This window comes from Sander lucioperca, chromosome 5, assembly GCF_008315115.2.
Source record: "Sander lucioperca isolate FBNREF2018 chromosome 5, SLUC_FBN_1.2, whole genome shotgun sequence".
In the NCBI taxonomy this organism is placed as follows: domain Eukaryota; kingdom Metazoa; phylum Chordata; class Actinopteri; order Perciformes; family Percidae; genus Sander; species Sander lucioperca.
The window spans coordinates 34,806,413-34,820,381 of record NC_050177.1 but is presented as its reverse complement, the minus strand read 5'-3'; the positions used below and the strand labels follow the sequence as shown (position 1 = coordinate 34,820,381).

Below are 13,969 nucleotides of genomic sequence, written 5' to 3'. Positions count from 1 at the left end.
GTGAGGGAATTATTTACAAGCATCAAACCAAAACCATTTGCAATTAACATTTCACACCTTTCATAGGAGAACAGCTTTCCTGCTGTAACTTTCCTGCCCAGGATGGGGAAAAGAAGATGCTAAAAATAACTTGGGGCTCTACAGGTTGGTGTGTTGGATGCTGAGAGGCTGCAGGTTGGGGCGGGGCTGGATGCTGTGAGCCTCTGGGAGCTCCAGTGATTATTATGTTTTTTTTCCCCCCTCCTCCATTGATCAGTACGGTGAGGAAGGCGGATCCTCTGACGTCGCCGTGAAGCTGCTCGGCTGCGTCAGAGTCCAGCTGAGCGAAGGGAGAAGGAAACAAGGAATAAAAAGGAAAGCGGGTCTGAAGGGCTGGGGAGAGCGGACGGACAGTGTCAGGGAGACAGACCTGTGTCGTGCACACCGCGGACGGACAGACGGACAGACATGGAGGGCTCCACGGAGGAAGACTACAAAGAGAAATTATTATGGAACGTTAAACGCGAGGTAGGTGCCCTTTGACGGCCCGCCGAGCTTTACATTTACATGTGTATGTGTACTGTATTATTTTATGTAATTATTCACTTCAAAATCCTGACAGGATTCTTGGAAGTGTTGCATTAATACTTAGCTTGTTTTGCGCGGACGTATTTCAGTCGACTGTGTTAGACTGAATTCTATTCAGTTAAAGCGCAAGTTTACCAAACTGATGCTTAATAAATGGACAGTGTAGCTAAACTAGCAGCTTTCCGTTTTAGTACCCTTAACATCTCTGTTTCTGAAATGTTTAGTATTTTGCTATTATTTCCCTATAATGACTAACGTTACAGTAATATCTTCTGATTCTGATATTCCTAAAAATGTATTCCTACATTTTTGCATGGATTGAAATCATATCTCATTTTCAGAGCTTTCCAATGAGTATAACCTAAATTGAGTGTTAGGTATTTTATATAAAACATTGCCTGCCTCATCAGGTAATGTATTGCTATAATGCCTTTATAATATTCCTACAATATCCATTACAAACATTTAAAATGACCATATCTCACCCACATGTTTTATTTATTTCCTATGCATGTTGGGACATTTACACAATATCCAATCAGATTTATTATACAACAATTTTTTTTTTTTTTTTTTTTTAAGTACAAGCATTGATTACCCTTTGTTCGGAAATCCTTGGTTAAAGCCTCTGTCTGAAGGCATTTTTTTAGCACAGGTTGTATTGCTGTCTGTCTCTACCAGCAGCACTAACATCCACAGCTCAAACAGTGCTTCAGGCTTTTTGTTCCTGGTGATGAATGCCTTACATCTCTCCAGTGAGGAATAAATCATTAACCCTTTAACCTCTCTACCCACTCCTATTGAATGCTGCCTGCTGCCCTCACTGAAAGCTACAACTAGAAAGATTATCCTGCACTGAAATGTCAGTGTAACTCAAAGACTGAATGACAAGGTGTGGCTCGCTGCCTATACCTCAGTCTGAGTGAGAGTGAATATGTAGTTTCCATCATTATAATGGCGAGGAAAGGTCAAGCTAAAAATATCAAGGCCAAAATCTATCTGACAGTCAAACTGAAAAAAGATTTTATTTAATCTTAATTTTATTTAGGATCCTCATTAGTTGTTACCGTAGTACCAACTATTCTTCCTGTGGTCTGCAAAAAAAACCCAACAAAAGACATTCAACATTACAATAATATACAAAGCATCACATTTACATTTTGTGGTTTAGTGAACTGAAACCACTGTAGCTGATTACAAAAGTAAAATGTAAAAATCAGATTTTGTATGTACTTTGGTCTTTACTATTTTGCCTACCTTCAAAGGTAGGCAAAATAGACCAAAGTACATACAAACCCTCTGATTGTATAGCTGACAAAGTTGTAGTCGCTGATCTTAATCCAGCTCTGTGTCATGGCACCTTGGGCAGTGTGTGCAGATGGAATGGTGTGTGGCTTTCCTCCGTGGCCGCAGCTCACAAAGCTCCCAGCTGAGCAGAGCAGCAGAGGTCTGCCAAGATCTGCCGGATGATGCGTAACGAAGGTCCGCTGAAATCTATTTCACGGAGGGAAGCCAAAAAACGGTCATCTAAACAGACTGCCCAGACAAAGATGACACAGAGCTAGATTAAAATTGGCAAAATATCCCTTTAAGTCGAGTCAATGACAAGTCCAAGTCAAGACGGAGTCCAAATGCGGGTTGAGTCTGAGTCAAGGCCAGGAACAAAAACAATGATCAGTGCCTATTCATTATTTGTCATACTGTACTGTTGTTTTACTGTTTTTCGTAGTCAGAGTTGACTATGGTATAACTTAAATTACTCAGTAGTCTTTTAAATTTACGAAAAAGTTCAAACGCAAAAGCAACAGGAAATAAGAAAATTTGCCGAGTCCAACGGGACCGAGACAAGTCCAAGTCAAAACACACATGGGACTGAAACAAGTCCCATGTTATGACCCACATTACTGAGACAATGGTAGATGGACCTCATAACGCCTTTATACCTTTTGCCTCTCATTCACACACACATTCATACACTGTGCTGCTGTGCAAGGCGCTGGCCTGCATGGCAACTTGGAGTTCAGTGTCTTGCTCAAAGGCACGTCGACATACAGGCAAGAGGAGCCGGAGATTGAACCGCCAAACTTGTGATTAAAGGCGACGGCTCTACCTCCTGAGCCACAGCTGGCCCAAAGTCCTCACAGCCTCCCCAAGTCTGAGATATTATAAAACATGTCTTAAGACTGAGACTGGACTTGAGTATTACAGCCATTTTACTTGTTAGAGAAGACAAGGGTTTATACCAGAGCTATTTATTGCCTCAGAGCTGCAGTTAACAGAAGACTGTCTGTAGGACGTTCCAAATCTGAGATTCAAAGTCACCTAAATACGTTTTTCATTCATTTCTGTCATGTTTAGAGCCAACACTATATTCATTTACAAAAAAAAACTGCAGAAAACTTACTTCACTGTGAGGATTCAGTTTGCATATCTTGGCTAAACACTTTTCTGTCCTCCTCCAATCATCCCACAATCACCCACGGGTTTGGGACTTAAACAAATGAATCATCACAACGTCTGTTAGGCCGAAAATAGCTTTAGTTCTCAGGATGTCTGCAGGCGGCGGAGATCTGTGTCTCCTAAACTCAGAGCGTCAGGGAAATAAGGAGGAACATTGCATTCTTGGGTCACTAGGCCATTCGAGGCTGACTCTTTGAGCTGCATCTTCAAACACACCTCAGGTCATTTGAGTTTATCCTCCGGTAGCATAAATGTTTCCTGATTGTTAACATTTAAAGAAAAGTACTTGTGTGTTAGTTGGATGTTTTTGTAGGGTCTCCGCAGTTGTGTATTTCACTTTAACTGAGTACTCTGTATTCAGAACTTAAATTGCAGCAAAACAACTATTTTCTATTTATGTAAAGATATAGTGGGGAAATGGCATCCTTCTAAGTAGAGAATAAAGCCACACTCCTTCTTTATGTGTTGTAATCCAATCTTATTTGTTCTTCGTTTTGATTGACCCTCCGGCTTTGCATGCATGTTAATGCATGTGGCCGTGACAAAATGTATATATTTTAGGTATTGGGATACGGTCTGTGAAAGTTGTGAGGAGGCAATCCCAGCCGGCTGTTTTTCTACGTATTTCGAGTAAAGCCCCTTTAAGGTTATTGAAGTACCCGTGGAAATTCTCATTACATGTTGGTTGCCATCGTGTGATACAATTTTACCATTAGTTTAACATGTTTTCTCAACCTCGATTGTTCCAAAGATTTAGATACCTGATAGCATCAGAGTTTGATGTTTCCAGTCTTATCAGTTATTGCCAGTGTTTATCCAAGCATACTTTGCCTTTTTTTCTATTCAGAACGGCCTTGGTTGAGCTCAGATTGTATTTTTTGGAGACAGACGTATGACTACATCAGATACGGCCAGAACCAATGAAGCTAATTTGGTTTTAGGCTAAGATCAATTAGCCCCAACATGAACGGATTGCTGTTGCTTCAGAAACCATGTTGATCTGTTGTTTTTGGCAAATGTAGTTTGTTGTCCAAAATTGCAATATTTTGCCAATAGCAGACAGTTATTGTAATCTCTGTGTGTATCCAGTCTAAGAATCAATGGTGTGATTGGCCAAGCATGCTGGTCAATGCCTTCTGCCTTTTTAAAGCATAGCAAACTGGGCTGAGAGAGACTGGTTTGTACAAAGCCCGCTTGCTCCTGGTTTAAAGCTCCCTGTCTCTTTAAGCAGCGCTCCGCTATCTCAGTATTGCTTGGCAACTGAAAGATTTAGCAGCTCCCTTAGAAGTTAAATTGCATCAGTTGGCGATTAATATCACAGCAGTGAGGCATCCCTGTCAGGTGGTCTTTTGTACAGAAACAAAAAGTGCTTTTCTGTACCTGCTACCATCAGGTACCTTTTGTTTTTGTGCAGATAGGGTTCTCTATTTAGAGCAGGGCTCACAAACCTTTTTGATGCTGAGAGCTACTTCATGGGTACTGAGTCATACGAAGGGCTACCAGTTTGATACACTCTTCTGAAATAACTAATTTGCTTAGTTTGCCCATAGTTATATATGATTATTAATGATTGATAGTCATCTATGTGAAGACACTGATCACGTTTATGATTTCTCATTATCAATAATTATCAACAATGACTTAACAAGGTGGGAAACAAATAATATCAATATTCAATTTTCATTTTTAGAACAGGCCTGAGGGCTACTCATGTGGTCCTAAGCTCACAATTGCTAGCTAGCTGTTTCTCCAACTTCGGTTTGTGTGTGTTGTAGCAGTGTTTTGCCATAGAGAACGAGCTAGCGCTAGCATGCTAACGGTTAGCCCCCTAGCACCCTCATTTCGGCTAGTGACGTAGAAAGCCGTGCAGATTTTGAACAGCTCACCCAGAGACTGAAGGCAGGACACATTCAGAAACCCGTATCTCACTCTGTATGCGTGTGGAAGTATCTCCTAAGAAATACTGTAATAAGTGTTTTCTGAAAAAACCTGCAAGGGATAACACTGTCCCAGTCCTACAAATTAAAAAACCCTAGAATCAACTTATTTTCCCAAAAAGAATTATCCAGCAGGCAGTAACAAATAACATTTAAAAGTAAAATTGGAGAGCACATTCTCCATCCAGTAGAAGAGTTGCTTAATGCGGTTTTAAAGATATGAAAGTAGTCTCGGGCCTTTGTCAGTTTTATGATGTTCTGTGTCAGTCATACCTCTTTTTTTCCAATATTATCTTTATTTCAAAGTTCTTTAGCAATGTGAATTGCTGCACCTCAGTCCTCTTGACTTGAATGTACTACAATTGAGTTGTCATATTCAAGAGTGTGTAAAAGAAAGCACCTAGTAGTGTGATATTTAGAGGTGTATACGTCATATGCCCAAAGCTCTATGACAGATGTGATAATGACAGATTATTGAGAGACTGGAGGGACCAAGGGGAGTGGTGTCAAAACTGCCGAATGTAAAACTGACAGGATATAATTGAATGTGATGCAAGGCCATGCTCATAGTGCCTGAAAATCACTATCCCATTTGTTTTGAATGGCAGTAGAAAAAAAGGTGACTGTGAAGATGAAGTGAAAGTTGTATTTACTGCCCTTGCTTTGTGTCACAACTCTCCGTGCACAGCCTTTAAATGAATAGCAAAATAATTCATTCATTCAATCATATTGTTTTTCAAAGGCATAGTTCAGATGAAGCGTTCTAAATGAATACTCATAGCTGGAAAGCTACATGCTTCAGTTGTTGCTGCTTTCTTATTGGATAGTCAATCAAATGACCACAAAGAAGCGCAAAACAAACACAAAGAGTCAGAAAACGATTACAAATAGAAGCAAAATGACTACAGAGAGGTGCAAAACAACCACGAAGAGACAGAAAACAGTTACAAAGAGATACAAAACGACCACAAAGAGACACAAAATGACCATTAAGAGAAATAAAATGACTACAAATGACCCAGGGGCCCAATAGCTCATAATTTGTCCATGGCCTTCGTGAAGGCACATGATGTTGCACTTGATTGTACACTTGAGAGAAAAGTTCAAACTTTGCATCCTTTTCACACCTTGGCACACCTGGCCAATTGATGCGTAAAGTGGCCATGATTGTCAGATTGTTGGTTTTGAAAAGTTACAAAAATTGTAGAGACAATACAACAAGCAAGTAGTTTGAAGCATATTGGCTTGTATAGTTGTTTTTTTAAGCAGAGGAATGGATCAGTAAACTGTTACTGTAGACTGTGTTAATGCAAATGTAATAATATTCTTCCCATTAGTGAGTATTGAGCGGAAAATATGTCGCTTTGTTTGTTGTGTAAGGCGTTTTAATTTAAGTTATTCTCTGCACATATCTGGACATCTGAGGCAACCATTTTACAGCTGGTCTGAGAAATAGAAAGTAGACTTGAAGCTCAGTAAATCTATTCTGGTCCAGTCAACATCAATACTCTGACCAGGGTGTTGGAAGTCGCTGCCATAGGCTTCTAATACTATTTCCTTTGTTTACTACAGTGAGCTGCCTTGGTTGCCATATTGCAACTCGCAGCTAAACCGCATTAAGTTGCCTCTTCCCTGAAGAAATAATCTGTCGTTTTGCAGCAGAGTGTTGGATAACTTCTCCCTCAGCCTGACACCTCCTCCAGGACAGAATCATTTCTTCCTGCCACCATTTTATTTTATGACTTCTGCACCAAGAGCCATCTTTCTAAACTGCATTGATATCCACTTGATATTTTGTACTCTGAGGTTAAATGTTAAAGCTTTAGTGCATAGCTTTTTTTATATTAATGAACGTCCGTTACATTCAAGTCATTGCCAAATGAGTTGATACAAAGCTAATTAAGACTATCAGCTTCACAAAACTCTCTGTGTATTTTTCAGCACGGCTATGTTTAGAACATGGTGTCGTCCGGCGACTTTCTCGCACAGAAACTCGAGTAAAGATAATGACCTCTTCTGAAGAGTTCATCATGTTTTTTTTAATCCTCCTTGGCTACATAGCAACTGTGTGAAGGAGGGGTGGGGATGAAGTGCGATCACAGAAGGCTTGTCGTGTGGATGCCCCAACAGTATTGTTGTCATTACCTATGACGTGTGTGTGTGTGTGTGTGTGTATGTATATATATATATATATATATATATAAGTCATTCCTCATGGGGGAGACCGATACGCACTATAGCTTTAATTTTTGCTTTATTTTCCTCCAACGGAAAAGTGGATAAATTGATTTGACGCAGGATATGGCACTTTTAAAGAAGCTGTACTCCACATTCAGAACATTAATATATGCACTCAAATGTTTTTTTTTAATGTAAAGACAAAGTGGAGTAATGGCGTTCTGAGCAGAGAATGAAGTCACACTCCCTCTGTGTGTGTTGTAATCTGACAAGAGTCTTTGAGAGCTGTGTTGCTGTTTTTTTCAGTATTTCTATTACAGCCCCCGTTTAAGGAGAGGAAATGATTGCAGGGTTGCAGTATGTAATCTGTAAATGTTAGAAAATCCACTTTTTGTGTGAAAACTGCAGCTGGTCGCAGCCCTCCTCATCCACTAACTCTACTCGGGCATGAATAATTACCTCATTAATGACTGTGTCTCTGCTGTGGCCTAACTATAGCTGATTAGGGTGGAAACATATTATATTGCAGTTCCTCAGACTAAGAGGAAGGGAAGGCACCTCAGCACACAGAGACAGGTACACAATACCCTAAAGACTATTAGGCAAGATCGCTGCAGTCGGCAGCGGCAAAACAAGCTACAATCTAAGTTAATAGGGCAATTGTCTAGCTTGTAGTTAACTTCACAAAAGTGCTTGTTTTGCCACTGACAGGCTCAGATTAATATTCTAAGTGTCTGACAACATGGATTTCTCGGCAACGTCATCACTGCTTGCGCTAGGGATGGGCGATACCACACTTTTAGGATTCGATACGATACCGATACTTTTTCTTGCATTTTCATCGATATCGATATCGATACCGTTAATTTCTTATTGTCAATTTTTGTCAGTAAAAATATTATTATATTTAAGACAAATCACAAGACAAATACAGACCATTTATACAAAATGTATTATGGTCAATACATAATAAAATTAAAATAAATAACATAAATATGAATGAAATAAATTAAATATGAACAAAAACATACACATTTTCAGGCCCTTGGCTGTGTCACTGTCGGCTGTGTCGCACGTTGACGCTCATTCGCTCGTCTCCTGTCACGTGACATGGGCCAGCTCAATACGCCGCCAGGTACAGGGGTGTCCCGGCACATAGTAATTTAAGTAGGTAATCTAAAACAGCTGAAAGTGATGCATACACCCCCAATTATTATTTTTTAGTTTATATCGATATTCTTTTAAGGAAATCAATGCCAAATGAGTAGCGTGAGTATATCGATCTATCGATACCACAGGATCGATACGCCCATCCCTAGCTTGCGCACGCAACCGGGGGGCAGAAAGAAGACGTGTTTCGTGTAGCTAGTAGTATTAGCAGCATAGCGTAAGTCAAAATGCCAAGGAGTTGTTGCCTGGTAAATTGTACAAACAGAGCCAGTGATGGGTGCCTGATATTTAACATACCTAGGGGGAAGCATGGTTTTGCCAAAAAACCGGCGGAGGTTATGGCTTAAAGCCATAAGAAGGGCAGATTGGGGTCATATGTAAGAGTCAGGCTCCCACTGTATCAATCAGAAAAGTTGCAGCTTGTTCAGTTGTTCAGCTAAGTGATATCTACCTGTCAGGGCTGTAGTACTTGAGTCCGGACCGTAGATAGTTAAAGTACTCGAGATAAGTTTAGACTGCTAGCTAAAGCTACGCCGATGTTTTGCTAACGTTAGCGCAACAGCGTTGGCCTAGCCTGCTAGGTAGGTAAATATTACAACTGCCTTCGTAGTTTCTTATATATGCGTCCACGTTGTCAACATAATACCTGTGGCGTTAGTGCTCCTTTTGTACCATAATGTTATTGAATAAAATATTAAGCTTCGCTCCTACGAGATGGGTGGGTTTTTATTACGTTACACACAAAGCTAACTGGCTATAGTTAGCCTATATGCTAGCGGACATTAGCTAACGTTGCCGAGACAGCTGCGGTAGAGTTTCAGCGAGCTAACCACGACAGTGTTGTTGCCCTCTCGCCCACAATCAACCTCTGCTGCTAAAAACCTAAAGTCAACCTGCAGTAATGTTTTGAAATGGAGACACACATATCGTACCTTTTCCCGGAAATCCTGGCCATTATTTTAACGCATAAACAAACCATAGGGGTAGCTACACTCAGGGGTAACCCTGCTGCTAACATTGGCTATTACATTAGCCTAAAATGATAATTATAGCCATACATATATATCACAGTAACACTGCAAAATTAAAGACAGACAAACAGATCCAACTAAAATCACGTTTTATTGAGTCAGCAGTTAGCTATATACAAACAATAAGGAAAGCTTAAGGTTGTTGCAGTAGTGGACTAGCTCACCAGTCTGGCTTTCTGCCCCTGGTATGCGCACGCACCCTGTAATGTTTGTAAACAGGAAACCCGTCTATAGAAAGGATCCCTTCAGAGATAGACCTTTAAAACCTCTTTGAGACCTTTCTGTTTAACCAGAAACAGCTCTGAAGTCGCTAGCGCTAAACCCACCAGACTCCATTTAAAAAAGCAAGACTTTTAGTGTGTATAGAGCCAACATATTTTCACATGTAAATCGGAAAACTGTGTGTTTATTTCAATCAAAACTAGAGTTGTGATGGTTGGAAAAGTGGAAAGACGACCCAAAATGGCTTTTCATTGTTTTATTTTGTTTCTGTCGATTTTGAATGAAGTGTATTTTACGATGTCAGTAAAGTCTGACAGTCTGGTGGGTTTAGCGAATGTAATTTCGCGGCTGTTCTTATGTTTTAAAAAAGGATCTTACTCTTTAACAGAAAGGTTGACCTCCTTAAAAATCCTTTCCATAATGTCCGTAATGACATTATACATACATTATTTTTTGGGATGTTTTTGTTGTTTTTTCCGACATTTTTGTCACTTTTTTCAACGTTCTTTTATCAATTTTTTTCTTCAAATGCCATAAAATTTAGTAAAACACCCAAATTAAATAAATTTAGTGAATTGATCATTTATTTTACTCGTGAAGAATGTTGTACAGAACCATCCACGTTATTTTTTTTGACAATTTGTTTGAAAGAAACTCAAATTTCTGATATAGAAACTTTTTGAAAATGGGTCAAATTAGACCCGAGGAAAACAGGAGGGTTAAAGTGTATTTTTAAGTACTTGAAAGGGGGAACTACAAAATAAAGATATAAGCAATGCATTAGTTCGAAATGCAAGATTTCATTTTTCACAAACCAAACAGGCTAGTGCCCTTTTCTAGCCTGGTTGACACCAGACCCTTCTCAGTTGTAACTGAGAGTGGGTCTGGGGAACATTCATTCACAGCCCATTTCCAAAGGGGCGTCACCAACGGACGCCACTCAAATGCCTCTGGGTGCAATTGGATAGTCCTTCAACCAATCAGACCAACGATCCGGGTGACGTAGCAGCGACACCAAAACAAAAAGCTGCTTGCCGTCGCTGTGCTATCGTCAACGTGTAAAGCCCGCCTCAACGGTTGTGATTGGTGCCTCGATTTGGAAAAATTGGAAATGGGCTTGAATTGGCCAGACTGACTTGCAGAGCAAATCTCAAAATTGCCGAAAGTTCGTCAGGGTTTTCCCAGGCTAGCCCTTTTCTCTAAAGTTGCTCAGATTGAATTACTCACCTCAGGCCTGATTGTAATCCCCTCCCATAATCCTAAATAGTGGCCTAGACGAATGACAAACGGTCTGAATTAGTGAACAGTCTGTTGCACATTTCCCGTATTTCCAATTTTCAGTATTTTCTTTCCCAGGGAGATTGTACATCTTATTATTGTTAGGAAAACGGTCCACCTTTGTGGCCACAGAGAACACCCTGTTGATGGTCTGTTGTTTGCCCCCAGTCATGAACATGAGATGAAGGGAAAAGCAAATGTGTCCTTATGTAACTGCCAGTTGGCTAATGAGCTCTTCCCTCTGTTCCTCCCAGAAACCATTAGCTTCAGGATTCTTAGAAGTTTCTCAACATTAGCCAGCTCCACTTAGCTGTTTGACCAACTACATCTTGTTATTTTAGTGTCATCTCTGGAACTTGATGCTTGGTTTGCTGCAGCTGTTAATTAAAGTCCTCTATAAGGAAAAGTAAATAAATGCAAGTGTGTGTATGTGTGTGGCTGTCACCATGTTGTTTTCCGGTGCCTGAATGATCAGTCCTCTGGATCCTTCAATAATCCTACAAACCTCAGTGGCGGCAGCCATAGAGGTAAATAACAAAGTCTACTGTAGTTCCTTAACCAAGTGCAGATGCATTGAGTCGCTAAACATAGCAATAACAATGTTAATTATACAAGCAAAAAAGGGAAATACATTGTCACTGAAGGTTTTGCATACATGTTTAGTATGAACATTTTGCGACTCTGCCAATACATCACTATAAAACACTTTAGTATGTTGATATTAAATGTAATCTGGACGGCATAATGTTCAAAATGTTCAGATGTTTCATTTTAAAAAATGAATTTGCTGAAGCAGATTTAATCATGTAAAAGACAGGGTTGCTCTCTTACCTGGGAGAGATTACTGAGACAAATATGATGAAATGAAAGCCATTACATACTAAGATAGCAGAAATCTTTGTGACTGTTTGTCTAGGTCCTTATTTTAACTTTAACTACCCAACCACCCAATCGTGCCTAAACCTAACAATCCACTATAGGTTAATGCTGTCACAAGCATTTAGCCCCTAACTTTAACTGATATGATCTCTCAGTGAAACATTTGGTTCCATTTAGTATGTAATAGCCCTTCGAAACAATGGGAATTTAGATTCCGTCCACTAAGTTTAGTGTTTAGGAGGTCTACCTCCTAAAAATGTTTAAATGTTTAAAACTACAGTAGTACTTTATTATGCCTTGTACCAACACATTCAGATGAATATAGCATAAATCCCCAGGAAGTACTTGACTTTCTGTATCTGCTGCTTTCGGTGTACAGCTTATAATAAATGGATTCTAATGATAATACATCCTAATATACTTAATCATGTATTGAGGAGCATACCAAACTTGAAATCAAATGTAATCCCTGACAGCCAGCACTAATAAAACTGGTTCATTACCAAACACAATCGATTCCATTTCAGTCACTCACACCCAAGTGAAGGTATCGACCACTCTGACCGACCGCTGTTTATCACTTTACTCTGATTCATTGGGTAGAGCTATAGCTGTAGGTAAATATATGGATCTATTTGCACATCTCAGCAGACGATGTGGTCAGTCAGAGGCTCTGTATGAGGGCATTAAAAGGCAGCAGTTCTCCAGAGAGTTCACTCTGACCTGATGGTGATTGTCCAGCAGATGTTTAGCATGGGATCATGACTTATTTATATAGTTATATGTACATCTTCCATTAATTAAACCTTTGTAGTAGTTGGGGGGCCAGGTCTCTTTGCATATTGATATTAAATTGAAATACTAGAGCAATTAAGATTAAGCATTTAACATTGGTTGGTGTGTGGTAGTTTTACATTTAGATTATTTCTGTTTAGATTTGCATACCCTACATAACTTTCACCATAGCCACCTTGATTGTATTGACTTAAATGTTTTTGTTTTTTTAAACAAGTTGAACACCTTGATTTTACTTACTCCTTGATTTTACTATTGAAAGAATTGTGAGGCTTGGTTTAAAGAAATGCCAATAAACCAAAGCACGTTTTTTTCTCCTATCCCGGAATGCTGTGTGGACTAGCCAGACCCTCCTCCGCAGCGCTATGGAGGAAGGTCTGGCAATGCGAGACTAAGATACTACAGACTTAGTGTTGCTAGTTGTGTGACATTGTATAAATAATCAGAATACAAAAAAGGGAGGCATAACAAAGAGCAAGCCACTTAAATCCAATTGCCTTTTATAATAGCCCACTATGAGGTAAAATTCCCTCCTCTGAAGGTAGATGAGAGGTCAGGGCCAGATATGCATTATAACAGCCACATGGAGATGGTAGGGATTCAGTCTTGCTCAAGGACACCATAGCAGGGCTTCTGTCGTCAAAGCTGGCATACATACATTTACACCCGACATTACTGAGCGTCCTCGGTATCTAAATTCTGCCCGCATTGTGATCTGTTCTTAATATGCAAAATAGTTAGGCAGGGCTGGTAGACATGTCCAAAAAACATGTAGCGTCCCAGGTCAAGGAAAGCAATGCCATGGACAAAAAAAGGAGAAAAAACTGGATCACTGCATCCTTCATGTTCACAGCTGTGTAAGATGTGATGGAAATGCAAACAGGAATGTGATTTTAGTTCCTGCGTGAGTTTCTGTGGTTGACTAGCTCCTGAAACTATTTGGTTACAAATGTTGGCATTAAGCTTTGAAGACTTATTGATTGCAGTCACAACAGCAGTGGAGGAAATCAGTGAGCAACTTGCAAACAGAAAAGCTCAACACTGAAAACCAAGGTGAACACCAGCGTTCTTTATGACAAAATGGTTGTCTATATTTGTCAGTGCTTTCGCCAGCTGTACAAAATGGATGATTTGGCCCAGGCCTCAAAAAAAAAAAAGGAAAAAAAGGAATTGTGGACTTGATGAAGGCAGAATCTCAACCTGGTGGTGAGGATGATGAAGCTCCATCCCTCAGACATGACCTCCCACACCTCCATAATACAGGGGAAAAGTTTGAACCAAGTGATACCGTAGTTAGAGCTTTATTATCACACAACCAAGCAATTAAATTCTTCCTGTTTATCAATTAGACCCAAACAAGGCAGAGGTGTCAGACAGGTCCTGGATTAATTACTGACGACAATTAATTCTACGGAGAGAGCAAACTTAGACAAGCGAACACCAGACTGACTC

At 39.9% G+C, this 13,969-nt stretch overlaps 1 protein-coding gene across 3 annotated transcripts in view; it reads left to right on the top strand.

Moving 5' to 3' along the window:
- Window positions 1–251: 251 nt before the first annotated feature.
- The window catches only part of sgsm2 (small G protein signaling modulator 2), a 79,513-nt gene continuing 65,795 nt past the window's right edge, over window positions 252–13,969 (top strand). For 2 of the 3 annotated variants that reach the window (XM_031285678.2, XM_031285671.2), the window contains exon 1: window positions 252–507. In XM_031285678.2, the coding sequence (XP_031141538.1) occupies window positions 448–507 (60 nt within the window). In that variant the 5' untranslated portion in view covers window positions 252–447. The remainder of the gene's footprint in view (window positions 508–13,969) is intronic. The other variant, XM_031285679.2, reaches the window with a different exon arrangement.